Here is a 16,034-nt window from a genome sequence, read left to right on the forward strand (position 1 = left end):
TTCCTTACTCCAGCAACAGAGCTGGGAGGGGCCTGAGTAGTCTTCCAGGTGTGAACCCCTCATTCTTTCAAGGAAATCGAGGCCGGGGCAGGGACGTGAACTCGTGAGTGAGCGATGCCAGTGGGTGAGTCTGGAGGATTTAGATGCTCTGAGTCCCAGGCTGGTGTTCTTGCACTAGGAGAGAGAAAAGAAGAGACAGGAGACAAATGAGAGGTGAGAGGGTAAAGGAGGAATGAGAGAAAAGGAGGAGGACAGAAAAGGGAGAAGAAGGAAAAGAAGAAGAGATGAGGCCAGACACAGTGGCTCACGCATGTAATTCTAGCACTTTGGGAGGCCGAGGCGGGCGGATCACCTCAGGTCAGGAGTTCGAGACCAGCCTGGCCAACATGGGGAAACCCCATCTCTACTAAAAATACAAAGTTAGCCAGGTGTGGTGGCAGGTGCCTGTAATCCCAGCTACTTGGGAGGCTGAGGCAGGAGAATCGCTTGAACCCAGGAGGTGGAGGTTGCAGTGAGCCAAGATTGCACCATTGCACTCCATCCTGGACAACAAGAGCAAAACCCAGTCTCAAAAAAACAAAAACAGAAACAAACAAACAAACAAAAGACAGATGGAGTGCGAGAGAAGAGATAGAGACTCTTTTTAAGGTGCACGGGGGTGCCTTAGTTAACTTCACATCTGAGCGCACGGTTCTGTGATGCCCGCCAACGGCTTCTTCTCTGGGTATCTGAACTCTTCAATGACATCATAAAACCTTCTTCTTTGTACCATGGTTTGAGCCATATGGTACTTTGTGGGGTCCTCGCAGTTGCTTCATCCAAGAAGTTGGTTTTGCAAGGGGCCACACTCCATAGCCGCCTAAGAGGTTTCAAAGGCACCTGGAGTTTCCTTCCCAATTCGCCAGCCCACTCAGCTGGGTCGCACTGGGGTGGAATGATAGGCAAGGCACTTCCTCTGTAGGGCCTCAGGCTCCCAATCTGCAAATGGGGTTGAGACTAAGAGATAAGTTTGGACCACGTTCCTGCTCTTAGAGCTCTGGCATTCTAGAATTATGTCAATTGCAAGTTATTCTGCTTCCCTCTTTCTTCTTCAAGTATTTGTGAGAGGCATTACAGACTGAGTCCAGAACTCCTTGCTATGAATTAATTACAACCAGAAGGAAAAGATTCTAAATGAACGGGGGATAAAGTGCCAGGAGCCTAATACTGACCTTGCTCAGGTCAGTAAGACCATCCACCATGGGGTTAGCAACTGCTTTCCGTGGACATGAAGGCCAAGGGTGCTGATCCAGGCTGCCACCTCCCTCTACTCCCCAGCTACCTTGGACGACCTCCCTGGGGATATACCAGTGTGTTCAGCATCTTCATCTTCCAACGGCATTTTTGAGCTTCCTGAACTGGAAAGTTATTAAAAGTCAGAAGCGTGGAAAGACAGAAACACCCAGTGTGTTTGAGAAAATGATATAAATTGGTCCCAAAGTGGGATTGGTGAGTGCTGTATCCGACCAAGCAATCATGGGGTGCAGCATGTTAGAAACAACACTGGACCACAGAGAGGAGGTCCACATGGCCAGAGAATTTACCATAGCATGCTCGGCCTCTGTAGTAATTAGGGAAATGTAAATCCACAACCAAGGAAGTGACATTTCATATCTGTTGTATCTGGTTGGGCTAACCCAAAGCCTAGCACACTGTTTAACTGGCAAAAATTAGAATCCGGCCATGATGGCTCACACCTGTAATCCCAGTACTTTGGGAGGCTGAAGTGGGAGGATCACTTGAGCCCAGGAGTTTGAGCCCAACCTGGCCAACATAGTGAGACCCCCCCCTCCGCCATCTCTACAAAAAAAAAAAAAAATTAGAAAGTCTGATAATACCAAGTGTTGACAAGGATGTAGAGAAATGGATACTTGAGTACTTTGCTTGTGGGAGTGTCAACCTCCACAGTGAGCAATTTGGGAATATCTAGGAAAGTAGAATAAGCACATTCTCTTCAAACCAGCAAGTGCACTCCGAGGCATGCCCCCTAGAGAAACTGATGCATTTCAAATAAGGAAATATATCTGTGTGGACATTCATTGCAACAGTGTTCATCATAATGAAGAAGTGGAAATGTCTACATACCCATCAACAGGGAAAAGGATAAACTGTGAGATAGTTCTACAGTAGAATACCATAAAGCAGTTAAAATCATGGGTAAATTTTGAAATTTCACACTGTTGTAAGGTCTCTGGTCACGCGGGGCTCCTCTCTGTGGTCCAGCGTTCTTTCTAACATGCTGATGCTGCAGCCTGTGATTGCTCAGTGGGACACAGCACTCGCCAGTCCCACTTTGGGACCAGTTTATATCATTTTCTCAGACACACGGGATGCCTCTGTCTTTCCACACCTCTGATTTTTAATAACTTCCCAGTTTAGGAACAAAAAAGACAAAAAAAAAAAAGGTAATAAGCTACATGGAGAATGATGCCATTTTATACAAGGTTTATAAACCTGTAACACATGACTATGTAATTTTTATAGATACATACATATGCAGTAAAAGCGGAAAACTGTGCATGGTCTGGAGACGGTATAGTTCATAAAAATAAAAGAAAACTATATGTGGGCATGATAACCACATAATTTGTAAAACTGGTTCCCTGGTTTGGTGGTGGGGGAAGAATGAGATCAGGGAAGATTACACAGGGGGTTTCCACAGTCTTTGACTTTTTCCAACTCTTTAAAACATTGAAATGAATAGAACTTAATGTTAATATTTGATAATGTGAAAAGGTTCCATATTTAATTCTCAATTCTGGTCTGTTTTAAAAATAGTTGAGAATAAAAAAATAATTTCTATTCTATTAAAAAAATTCCTTGGAGACATGGTCTCCCTCTGTCACCCAGGCTAGAGTGCAGTGGCACAATCACGGCTTGCTGCAGCCTCTTGGCTGGACCTCCTAGGCTCAAGCAATCCTCCTGCCTCAGCCTCCAAAGTAGCTGGGACTACAGATATGTGCCACCACTCCTGGCTCATTTAATTTTTTTTAATTTTTTTTTTTGAGATGGAATATCACTTTGTCGCCCAGGCTGGAGTGCAGTGGCATGGCTCATGTAACCTCCACCTCCCAGGTTCAAGAGATTCTCCTGCCTCAGCCTCCCAAGTAACTGGCATTACAGGCGGGTGCCACTGTGTCCGGCTAATTTTTTTTGTATTTTTAGTAGAGACGGGATTTCACCATGTTGGCCAGGCTGGTCTCGAACTCCTGACCTTGTGATCGCCTGCCTCGGCATCCCAAAGTGTTGGGATTACAGGCATGAGCCACCACGCCCGGCCATCATTTTAAAGATTTCTTATAGAGATAAGTTCTCCCTATGTTGCCCAGGCTGGTCTGGAAGTCCTGGGCTCAAGTGATCCTCCTGCCTCGGCCTCCCAAATTACTGGGATTATAGGCATAAGCCACCACATCAGCCGAAAAAATAATTTGAAAAAGAAGAAAAAACATAGAAAAGCATTGGGCCATGAGCTCCCTCCACTTGGGACTGCAGGTGCAGGTCTGCTACAATCCCTCTGTTGTCCTGGGCGAGTCCACTAACCTTGGTAGGCAGGGCTTGTAGTCAGCAGTTTTCCAACTGGTTCTCACTCAGCACTATCTCCCCTGGTACCATAAAGGCATTATGTGTGAGGGGGGAAAGATGGGATGTACAGGATAAAATGGATTTTTGAAAGAGGAGTTGCCTGCATAAATAGGGAAAGTCGGGGACAGATGGACCTAGCATCCCATCTGCAGCAGCCCCTACCATTCTCCATGAACCCCTGGGGCTCTAAGCATGCACAGCTTGAATATCCCTAGTCCGGCCCCAACATCCCATGAGGAACCTGGAGGCTACCTAGACTGGCAGAAATGAAGGGACAAGATTAGAGTGAGATGGGTGAGGTGCCTATGACACAGCATTTAAGGAGGTGCTCACTCTTGGGGTAGTTCAAGTGCCCACTTGCCCTTGTGTGCCCTCACTGCCTGCATTCTCCTTTTCTGATGGTCACGGACATACTCATCACCCCTACTAGAAAAGCAAGCTCCTAAGGACCACGGCTCAGCTCTGTGTCTGATTCATTCACCCCATCCAGAGGGCAAGCTCAAACCTTGGCATGCAGTAGGTCTTAAATATTGTTGCTGAAAGATTGATTAAAGAAGGATAGAAGAAAAAAGAAAGAAAGGAAAAAAATGGCTGGGCAAGGTGGCTCACACGTATAATCCCAACATTTTGAGAGACCAAGGCCAGGAGTTTAAGACCAGCCTGAGCAACACAGCAAGACCCTGTCTCTACAAAGAATTTAAAAACAAAATTGGCTGGGCACAGTGGAGCACACCTGTAGTTTCAGCTATTCCAGAAGCCAAGGCAGGAGGATCCCCTGAGCTCAGGAGTTTGAGGCTGCAGTGAGCTCTGATTGTGCCACTGCACTCCAGCCTGGGTGACAGAGTGAGACCCTGTCTTTAAAAGAAAGAAAGAAAAGAAAGAAAAAAAAAACAGAGGAAGGAGAAAGCAAGCAAGGAAGAAAAGAAAGAAAAGAGGAGGGAAGGAGGAAAGGACGGATGGGAAGACTCCTCACCCACTCCGAAGCCTGCATCTGGGCTGCCAGCCAACCTGGACCAGTCACTTTGCTGCTGGGGGCAATGAGTGTGGGTAATTGTTGGTTTCAGCCTTATTCATCCTTCCTGGGGGCCGTGTGCAAAGCAGAGGATTTCACTTGCCCAGTGGGTACTAAATTATAGCTGTGGAGCCGAGTCCCATGTAATTAACCAGCAGCCGCAAGCCCCGGAGAGTCTGTGAAGGTTGCCAAGTGCACAGGTGGTTTGGGCCCTGAGCAAGGCAACTCCTAATTAGCCTTGGCCTGATTTTTACAATCCACAGCGCTGAGACCCACCTCCTGGGAGGCTGGCTACACATTGGCTGTGGAGTTCCTTACCGGGGCTCCCAGAGTGGAATTGAGGCCCAGAAAAGCAGAATTTTGTGTGTGTTTGTGCATATATTTGGGTTGGGGAGAGAGGCTTTCTTAGAACTACTCTAAGACAGTAGTTCTTCCATTTATAATCATCTTCCTTTTAAAGATGACACACTGTGTTTAGAGAGGTGATGTGCCTTGTTGAAAGCATTGGGGCTGAACTCCAAATATATGTGACTCCATATCAAGTTGCCTTATCCCTCCACTATAAACATGAAAGCTTAATATCATCTACCATTCCTTGAACACTTGGTGTGTTAAACGTCAGACCTTTATTTTCTCAGTTCTCACCATAACTTCATGAGTAGACCCACTTATCCCCATTTTGTAGTTGAAGTTCACAGAGACAAGGGGGCGTGTCTGAGGTTGTACAGCAACCAGAGAGAGGAGCCAGGATGAAAACCAAGTCTGAAGGTCTGCAGCCCATGATCTTCACCGTGCTGTCTCTTGCTAAGGAGTGAAAGGCTGATGAGACACACAGTCAACATGGGGAAGACTGGACCATGGCTCACTCTCCGGATGTTAATGGTTGATGAAGCTGGGAGGCAGAAACATACACATTGTACCTCAGTTAGATACCACTGCACTTCTTCACACTGATTAGATGGGCACACTTTTCAAAGTCTGAATAAAGGAAGTATCGGAGGAGGTACTGGGGAATTAGGGACTCTCAGAAATTGCTAGAAGGAGCATAAATTGGCATAGGATCTTTGGAGATCGATTGCCCCATACAACCTAGCCATCCTTCTAGGGAGGAATGAACACTCATCTGCGTGACACGAACGGGGCTATTCCTTGCAGCATTTTTGTAATAGAGGATATGTGGAAGCAAGTTAAATGTCAGTAGGGGAATGGATAAGTAAAATATGGCATATTCATACAATATGATATTATAATCAGGCATCAGCATAGATAGATCTCAAAAACATAGTGATGGGGCGGGGCATGGTGGCTCACGCCTGTAATCCCAGCACTTTGTGGGGCTGAGGCGGGCGGATCACCTGAGGTCAGGCATTCGAGACAAGCCTGGCAAACATGGTGAAACCCTGTCTCTACTGAAAATACAAAAATTAACTGGGCGTGGTGGCTGAAGTCTGTAATCCCAGCTACTTGGGAGGCTGAAGTAGGAGAATCGCTCGAACCTGGGAGGTGGAGGTTGCAGTGAACCGAGATTGCGCCACTGCACTCCAGCCTGGGCAACAGAGCGAGACTCCACCTCAAAAAAGCAAAAAACAAAAAAACCATAATGATGGAAGGAAAAAACAGTTGTGGAACAGTATTTATGTTATAGTACCACTTATGTACTTTTTAAAAACCTATAAAGCAATACTGTATATATGTATACACATATATAAGAAAAGAATAAAAACAAGAATGGGGAGAATACACATGAATTTTATCATTGGCTTCCTTTGGAGAGAGAGGGGAGGAGTGTGGGAAGAAATATAAAAGGAACTTCAATATATTACATTCAACAAATTGAGCCCCTGCTTTTTTCCAGGTACTTTTCTGGACACTGAGTATATGGCAGTGAGCAAAACAGACCAAAATCCCTGCACATGTGAAGCTCACATTTTGGAAAAGGAGTCAGACAATAAACAAGACAAATATGCAAAATATATAGTATGTTTCATGGTGATAAGTACCAAAGAGGAAAAAGAAAGCAAAATGGCATGCACGTAGTGTGGACATTTTAGATAAGGTGGCCAGAGATTACCTCACCTGAAGGAGGGGAAAAATATCTCCAGACAGTTCAAGCAGATATCTAGGGGAAGATGTTTTAGAGATGTGCAAAGGCTCTGGGGCTGAGGCATGATTGACAAGTTCAAGTACTAAGCAGGCAGAGAGGCTGGGAAGTGCCAAAGGCAGAGAGGGAACAGGGGCTGACCTGGTGGCCAAGAGCTTTTTTGTTTACTGAGTGAGATGGAAAGCTTCTAATGGATTCTGAGCAGAGCAGTGACATGATGTAACTTTTTTTTCTTTTCTTTTTCTTTTTCTTTTCTTTTTTTTTTTTTTTTTTGAGACAAGAGTCTCGCTCTGTTGCCCAGGCTGGAGTGCAGTGGCGGGATCTCAGCTCACCACAACCTCCGCCTCCCAGATTCAAGCGATTCTCCTGCCTCAGCCTCCAGAGTAGCTGGGACTACAGGCACACGGCACCATGCCCAGCTAATTTTTGTGTTTTTAGTAGAGACAGGGTTTCACTATGTTTGCCAGGCTGGTCTGGAACTCCTGACCTCGTGTTCCACCCACCTTGGCCTCCCAAAATGCTGGGATTACAGGCATGAGCCACCATGCCTGGCTGTAACTTTTATTTTAATAGAATCACTCTGAGTGTTGTGTGGCTAATTAGAGAGTTTGGAGAGAGGTAAAAAGGACAGCAAAAAGGGCAGAGGTGGGGGTGCCAGTTAGGAAACAAGTGCTGAGTCTAGGGGGGATGATGGTGGCTGGAATCAGGTGGCAGCCATGGAGGCAGACAAGACTGCAGGAGGATCTAGCAGGAGGTAAGCAGGAGCAGGAGCTCAGTTGGGGATAGGAGGAATTTGAGATGCTGTTTGACATTCACATGGAGGTGTGGAGTAGCAGCCAGTCTATGAGATTGGAGTTCGGAAGAGAGGCTGGGTTGAAAGCATAAGTTGAGGGCAACCAGCACATAGATGGTGTTTAGAGCTATTAGCCTGTTAATTTATTTATTTAGTTATTTATTTTTGAGATAGAGCCTTGCTCTGTCACCCAGGCTGAAGTTCAGTGGTGCAATCATAGCTCACTGCAGCCTTGAATTCCTGGGCTCAAACAATCCTCTCACCTCAGCCTCCCAAGTAGCTACAACTACAGTCACATGCCGTCACACCTGGCTTTTTTTTTTTTTTTTTAGTAGAGACAAGGTCTTGCTATGTTGGCCAGGCTGGTCTCGAACTCCTGAGCTCAAGTGATCCTGTCGCCCTGGCCTCCCCAAGTGCTGGGATTACATGCATGAGCCACCGTGCTCAGCCCTGTTAAATTTTTATTAATTATAATTAAAAGAGCTGAAGTAAATAGGGCAGTGTCAACATCTGTTAATTCTGGGTGGTAGATACAGTGGTGTTTGGAATACTCGTCTTTGTACTTTTTAGTATGTTTGAACTTTTTTCTAACAAAAAATTAATTAATAAACAGCTTATAAAGCCACAGAGGCTTTAATGTGCTGAACCATTCCGTCACGAGGGCTTCGGATGTAAGGCATGACTGCCAGCAACAAGTTGAGAAGTCAAATTCAAATATCCCCTGTCACCAGCTTAAGCTCAGTGGCAGGGCTTGGCCCCGTCTCTCTGGGCTCCTGTTTTCCTATTTGGACAACAAGGGGCTGGCTTCCGACTTATCAGGGTTCTTCTAGTGCTGATCATCTAGGAGTCAAGCTGGTGCCCCATAGGCCACTCTGCCCGCTCTGATTTTACCCCCACGCTCTTCTGCCTAATCCTATATATAAGGCCAGAAATACCCCCAGGAGAGGCCTCTGTAGGTGAAAGGTCAACTTTGCCTCCAAACAAACAGAAACTGCAGCAAAGAGAATCAGAAAGGACAGTGCCCCGTGCTCTCTTGGCCCTGGGACCCAAAAGTTAAGTTGAGTGTAAAAGCTGGGAGCCCCGGGACTAAAACTCCACAGTATTTATGGCTGATGAATGCATCCTGCTCAGGACTGCAGAACCATGTGGGGATCTATGAGCCTGAAACATACAAATGGGTGGGTGGCCAAACTAAACTACCAATTTATATTAGACACAGATTGTGATAATCATATTAATAGTAATAATGTTGGTGATAATAATATTGCACCAGATTTTGAACTCAGTGCTTAATATATATTCTCTCATTTAACCTCCACAACAACAGTGCTGTAGGGTTGTCATTTGCACGAGCTAGATTTTGCAGATCAGGAAACTGAGGCTCAGAGAGGTCAAGCAGCTTGAACTCCTGGGCTCAAGCAATCCTCCCGCTTCAGCCTCCCAAGGTGCTGGGATTACAGATATGAGACACCACATCTGGCCTGGTTTTGATATTATCATTCAGTTGGGGCCTTAAGAAACTTCACACTGTCCATCATCACACTGTCCAGGAAAAAGCGATTCCTGGCCTAGGCAGAGGAGGGAGAGAGATGGCTTCAATAAGGGTGAAGGGAAATCTCTTCCTCTCTCTGGTCTCACTTGGTTAGGCCAGACCCTCTAAACCATTAATACTTGCTGGAGGGCAGCCCAAGAGGTGGAGGAGGCTAGGCTTGCCACGAGAGATATGCCGGAACTGGGCTAGGGGTGCAAGCCCGGGAAGATGCATCCAGCTTCAAGACTCTGGGAGCAGCCCCACCGGGTCATAGGTCTCCTGGGCTGAGATGTCCTCCCGACCTTCTGAACCATAAACTGCTTTTACTCACCATTGGCTCCCCAGTGCCCAGCACAGTGCCTGGCCCTTGGAGGGTGATAAATGAATACATGTCCCCTACTAGGCTGTGAACTCCTTTAAGGGAGGCACCACTTGGGGATCACTACAGTATTGCCCCTTCCTCCCCTCCCCGGTGCCTGCCACAGTGACCAGCTGATGACCATGGATCCAAATCCCTTTCTCCTCATTAGAAGCTCTCAGCCCAAAATCCATGGTTCCATGGGTCAGACTGAGGCCCAGGTGGTCCTTATGGATGAATGATGGAGACCCCACCAAGCTGAGAACTGGGAGGAATGATCTCCACTGGTTATGGCCAGGCCCGTTTTTTGCCTTTCTGAATGGCAACAGTATATTTCAGCAGAGGTCCTCAGTAGAGCCACACGCAGGAGATACATGCATTTGTCCACTCATCACTCACTTAGTCATCTGTTCACTTGTATATCCACTCTCTCACTCATGCCTTCAGTCATGTGATTACTCATCTGATTAATTCATCCATTCATCCAACATTGTGCAGAACGTTGAACAGGTTTAGAGATGCTTCAGGCACAGGTTTTTTACCTGAGAGTTCCCAGATTGGGGTGAGAAAGGTAAGAGCCATGAAGACAAATAATCATACAGCAGCTTAGCAAGTAGTAAATGTCATGAGAAATGTACAGACACATCAGCCAAGGGATACAGAGAGAGAGATTTCTCCCAACTAAGAAAGGGAGTGATCAGAGTTGGCTTCCTGGAGGAAGTGTAATCAGCACCAGCTCCAGAATTTCTCCATGGGGATTGGGTGCGGATGGCAGCTTGTCAGGGAAGCTAGTAGCTGCATCCTCTACAGGGCACTTTACAAAAGACTGAAAGGTAGGCCGGGCACAGTGGCTCACGCCTATAATCCCAGCACTTTGGAAGGCCGAGGTGGGCAGATCACTTGAGCTCAGGAGTTCAAGACCAGGCTGGGCAACATGGCAGAACCCCATCTCTAATTCACAAAAAAATTAGCCAGGTGTGGGGGCTTGTGCCTGTGGTTTCAGCTATTCAGGAGGCTGAGGTAGGAGGATCCTTTGAACCTGGGAGGTGGATGTTGCAGTGAGCTGAGATCGTGCCACTGCACTCTAGCCTAGGCAACATAATGCATCCCCAACTCAAAACTAGCAAACAAACTGAAAAGTAGTCAGCTGCCCATACCAAAGAATGGGGTTATAATGGAGAGTGAAGAGGTGGTTAAATCTCCCCCAAGTCCCCTCTTGCTGCTTCTGCTTTGTGTGTGGTCTAGAAGGAAAGGTTGTGCGCTCTGGATGGGCACAACTCCCTGATTTTCCACCCTCTCACTCATGGGGAGGGTGCGGCCAGTAGAGGTTCTTGGTGGGAACTTCTAAAGCTCAGGGCCAAGGATAGAGGCCCCTGCCTGCCCATAGTAAGGGCTTTTACAGTCAACTAGGGAGATAGGATGAGGCCCTGAGCCGAGGCAGGAGGAGCCCCTGTGAAGGAGGGAACAGAAATGGCAGATAATAGAATGCATAGGACTTATAGGACTTGGAGACAGGGTGGACATAGCTGCCAACCTGAGCTCCATGTGTGCATTTGAGCCTGAGCCTGGTTCCCTGAAACTTTTCCAGGTGGGCAGGTGAGGTGGGTGCAGCCACCTGCAGCCCTGGTGAAAAGCCACCCAAATGACTGTACTGCTCGGCCTCTCCTCTGCCCTCCTCTGCCTGCTCTTCCCAACTCCCAGCCCAAGGCGTCTGGCTGGGCCGTGTGCAGGGCGTCTGGCCCCAGGGAGAGGTGGGGTGAGCTGCAGACTACACCCATATGGCTATAAATGGGGAGCCTCTGGCTGCTGCTCACTCAGCCTCCCTTCCCCAGTTGTGACAGCACTGGAGCCTTTCGGACACCTGGACCATGGACCCCAGGGAATGTGTCTGTATGTCTGGTGAGTAAAGAAGCCCTCCCTGGGGTCTGGGAACCTTGGACCAGCTTCCTACAGGGAGCCTGCAGGTCCCTGATGAAAACTTCTCTTCCCTCCGATTAGGAGCCACCAATGGGATTCGTCCTGGGAGCCAACAGGTGGACTGGCCACCTGTGGGGCAGCTCCCACTCTCTGTTGGCTCCCAGCCTGATTTTCTAGAATCGATATCCTGGCTCAGGGAATGGCTGAGAGGGGGACATGCAAACTTTGGTCTTTCTAGCGTTGGCCCCTAAGGGCAGCCACCAGGGTGAGGAGAAGAGCTCTGGTCCAGAACCTGGCAACCTGGTTTGGGTCCATTGCTGCCGTCCCCTCCCTGGCGCTTATTCTTTCTGGTCCTCAGTTTCCTCATCTGTAGACTGATGTTCCTTATTCCCAGCCAACCACATCCCAGAGCTGCTATGAAAGTGCTAAAACCATTAAGCACCTGCAGATGTCAGGAGAGTTGTGGACTCCCCTAACTTATGTGGACTCTTGAGACTCTGAAACTGCTTAATTCCACAGGAGCATGTTGGCCAGGAGAGAAATCAGGGTTCAAAGCCATCCTGGGCTTTTACAGTCATGGAAATGGTATGAAGAAGTCTCACAAGTCTGGGTGCTGTGGCTCACAACTGTAGTCCCAGCACTTTGAGGCTGAGGCAGGAGAATCACTTGAGGCCGGGAGTTCAATACCAGCCTGGGCAACATGCAAGACTCCATGTCTACAAATTTTTTTTAAACTTAGCTGGGCGTAGTAGTGTGCACCTTAGTCCCAACTACTCAGGAGGTTGAGATGGGAGGATCACTGGAGCCCAGGAGTTCGAGGCTGCAGCGAACTAGGATTGCACCACTGCACTCCAGCCTAGGTAACAGAGCAAGACCCTTTCTCAAAAAAAAAAAAAAGGGAAAAAAAGAAAAAGAAAGAAAGAAAATGAAGTCTCACAAGACTCCCTTGTCCTTAACAGGACATCTCTGTACCAAAAACTTGCAAAAGAGGCAGAAGCTTCCAGCATTTTGAAACTCAAAATGAAAAATGGGATAATTTTTTTAAGTGTAGATGATCATTATGATATAAAAACAAGGTGGTGGCTCACATCTGTAATCCTGGCACTTGGGGAGTCCAAGGCAGGATGATCACTTATGCCCAAGGAATTTGAGACCAGCCTGGGCAATATAACAAGGCCCTGCTTCTACAAAAACTTTAAAAAATTAGCCAGGTGTGGTGGTGCGTGCCTGTGGTCCCAGCTACTCAGGAAGCTGAGGCAGGAGGATCACTTGAGCCCAGGAACTTGAGGCTACAGTGAGCTGTGTTCCCACCATGACACTGCAGTCTGGGTGACAGCAAGACCCTGTCAAAAGAAAGGAAGAAAGAACGGAAGGAAAGAAGGAAAGAGACAAGGAGAGAAAGAGAGAAAGGGAGAGAGAGAGAGAGAGAGAAGGAGAGAGAGAAAGAGAGAAAGAGAAAGGGAGAAAGGAGGAGAGAGAGAAAGAGAAAAGAGAGAGAAAGAAAGGGAGAAAGAGAAAAAGAGAAAGAAAGAAAGAGAAAGAAAGAGGAAGGAATGAAGAAGGGAGAAAGGAAGGAAGGAAGGGAGGAAGGAAGGAAAGGAAGAAACAAAACAAGGTGTGGCTCTGTGGCTCTTGTTTTGAGTTCACTGACGTTCCTTGACCTTTCTTAAACCATTCACAGTTTTCATCTTGACTTGTGAAGGTGACAAGGGTGTGAAAGGGGTTTTTGTTTGTTTGTTTTAAGACAGAGTCTCACTCCATCACCCATGCTGGAGTGCAGAGGTGCGATCTCGGCTCACTGCAACCTCCATCCCCCAAGTTCAAGAGATTCTCATGTCTCAGCCTCCCTAGTAGCTGAGATTACAGGTGTCTGCCACCACACCTGGCTAATTTTTTTTTTTTTTTTTTCGTAGAGATGGGATTTCCCCATGTTGGCCAACCCTGCCTTGACCTCCCAAAGTGCTGGGATTACAGACATGAGCCACTGTGCCTAGCCAAGAGGGTGTGAAAGGCTTTGATAGTACTCAGAGGAACCTTGGGCTTAGAAACGCTGGTCTCGTCTGTTGGTTCTTATTGTACATAAGAATTATTTGGGGTGCTTTTCAAAAAATATGGACTCCATTTCGCCACCAAGACTTATGAATCAGAACATCTCAAGGGTTGGTCCCAGGAATCTGCATTTTTACAGTTATCCCAGGCATGATTGATGCAGCCATGCCAGTTCCCATCCATGGCCTGTGACTGTGGACTATTGCATGGTCCTTGACACTGAGGTGATGCTCAGCAGCCTTGTCACCCTCTTGTCCAGCTAGTCCCCAAGGACAGCCCAGGAGCCTTGCCACTCTGACAGTCGGCATCATGCCTTATGTTCCCCACTCCATCTCCATCCTCACATTTGTGGTGGCTCTGTCCTGTCTTCTAGGAGGAATCTGCTTGTGTGGAGACAACTGCAAATGCACAACCTGCAACTGTAAAACGTGTCGGAAGAGTGAGTATGGTGACTGGGGGCACCATGGGCTGGGAGTTAGAAAAGTCCAATCCAGGCCAGGTGCAGTGGCTCACGTCTGTAATCCCAGCACTTTGGGAGGCTGAGGTGGGTGGATTACCTGAGGTCAGGAGTTCAAGACCAGCCTGGCCAACATGGTGAAACCCCATCTCTACTAAAAATACAATAATTAGCTGGGCATGGTGGTGGGTGTCTGTAATCCCAGCTACTCGGGAGGCTGAGGCAGGAAAATTGCTCGAACCCAGGAGGCAGGGGTTGCAGTGAGTGGAGATCACGCCATTGCACTCCAGCCTTGGTGACAAGAGTGAAACTCAGTCAAAAAAGAAAAGGAAGGAAGGGAGGAAGGAAGGAAGGAAAGAAGGAAGGAAAAGAAAGAAAGAAGAAAGAAAGAAAGAAGGAAGCAAAGAAAGAAAGAAAGAAAGAAAGAAAGAAAGGAAGGAAGGAAGGAAGGAAGAAAGAAAGAGAAAGAAAAGAAAGATCCAATCCCCATCCTCAATCCTCCAGCCATGGTGGATTAGGGCTTGGTGGAAGGGGGTCTAGATGCCTTTTACCCATTTGGGAGAGATCTGAAATGTGAACCATGTAGAGACCTATGGCAGAGCTCTCCATGGCTGCAGCCCACCCAGGGATAAGGGCATCCATAGTGTTTGGAGCAGGAAGAGGACTGAGGGGAGGTTCTGTCCTTCCCAGTGGTAACAGGGATACAGCACTGGCCTGCAGTCATGAGCTCTAGGTTCTAGTCTTGCCTTTGCCACTGTCTCATGACCTTGGCAAACCCCCTCCCTTCTGTGGGCTTCTGATAGACTCTAGATGGTCCCTGGGATCCCTTCCAGTTCTAACATCCCTCAACCTCCTGTCCCAGCATTTTTGCTAATGTGGATTGAAACCTCATGCACACACCCCTCTTTTCCTACTTCCTCTAAGTGGTGGGATGGGCAGTGGTGAGATGGGATTGTTGACCCACAGCGGATCTGCGCATCTCCTGACTCTTTCAGGCTGCTGTCCCTGCTGCCCCCCGGGCTGTGCCAAATGTGCCCGGGGCTGCATCTGCAAAGGAGGCTCAGACAAGTGCAGCTGCTGCCCGTGAAACCCATCCGTCGTGCCACCCCTTCCAAGGAGAGAAACCTGGGAAGTGTCTATACAGTGCATGAATCGAGAAGGTGGAATAATTGTACAATAGGTTGTGTTTTTTATATATTTGCCCAAATGTGGTGTTGGTCACATTCATGTAAAGTACTTGGGGCAATAAAGTTTTCACTCTTGGTTGTCTGGTGGCTCAGAGCATTGTTTTACCCTAATCCAGCAGGACCAAAAGGGGCTGCTTCTGTTGCAGATCCTGTAACCACCACACACATGTACCTGTGACAGGTGGCTGCCTACTGCAAGGTCCTACGACTCTGCCTGGAGGCTTTCTCTCCCTGCACAAGCTTGCTTGACCCATGCACAGGGCAGGCCAGGAGTACTGGGGAGATAAAGTCACTGGGAACAGCCCTTAGCCAATGACAAGTGTAGGTCGGTGGGTAAATATCCCAGCATCTTTACCCCTCAAAAGGAACAACTCTGAGACTCATTCTATGCTGTCTCCCAGAAGCCTCTAGAAGCACTGAGCTTCAAAAGCTCACAGCAGTAACCTGCTCATTAATGTAACCTACAGTGGCCTCCTTCCTTGCCTCACCTCCCCAATTCCCCACCATTGCTTTCTGGAATCTCCACCCAAAGAAACTACTTGTACAGGATCCGCTTTGTGGGTAACCTAATCTTGGCCAGGCTCTCCTGGCATAGCCCAGAATGCCTCATTGTGCAAACGTGGCTGTTTAATGGGCTTGAGCACTGAATCAGTCATGAATGGAGGCTGTGTGTATCTAAAGGAAATCTCCAAGGTCAAGACATTGAGGGCATTAGCTGCCCTGGTTTGGTTATTTGGATCAGTCTTTAGGACTGGATGACCTGGAAGGCATGAACCAGGAAGAAGATGAGGTGCAGAAACAGCATCCTAAGCAGACCCCCTAGGAGATGACTTTTTAGCTAAACAGCTTAGAAAGCTGAAGTCCCTGGAGGCTGGCACTGGGGACTGGGGGTGATCTCCAGCTGTCACCCACACCACCATCCTCAACAGAGCTGAAGACAAACCCAAGCTCTGAGATCATTTTCATTCATGCCATCAAGGGCCTGAACTAGGGCCTATCAGAGACCAG

At 47.7% G+C, this 16,034-nt stretch overlaps 1 protein-coding gene across 1 annotated transcript; it reads left to right on the forward strand.

The window, feature by feature from the left end:
• The first annotated feature begins 11,228 nt into the window (after positions 1-11,228).
• On the forward strand, positions 11,229-14,950 carry MT4 (metallothionein 4). The gene is made up of 3 exons (XM_024233831.2): positions 11,229-11,315; positions 13,756-13,821; positions 14,835-14,950. The coding sequence occupies exons 1-3, from the start codon at positions 11,285-11,287 to the stop codon at positions 14,924-14,926; spliced, it is 189 nt and encodes a 62-aa protein (XP_024089599.1). The 5' UTR covers positions 11,229-11,284; the 3' UTR covers positions 14,927-14,950.
• The last annotated feature ends 1,084 nt before the right edge of the window (positions 14,951-16,034 follow it).

This window comes from Pongo abelii, chromosome 18 (assembly GCF_028885655.2).
Source record: "Pongo abelii isolate AG06213 chromosome 18, NHGRI_mPonAbe1-v2.0_pri, whole genome shotgun sequence".
Lineage (NCBI taxonomy): Eukaryota > Metazoa > Chordata > Mammalia > Primates > Hominidae > Pongo > Pongo abelii.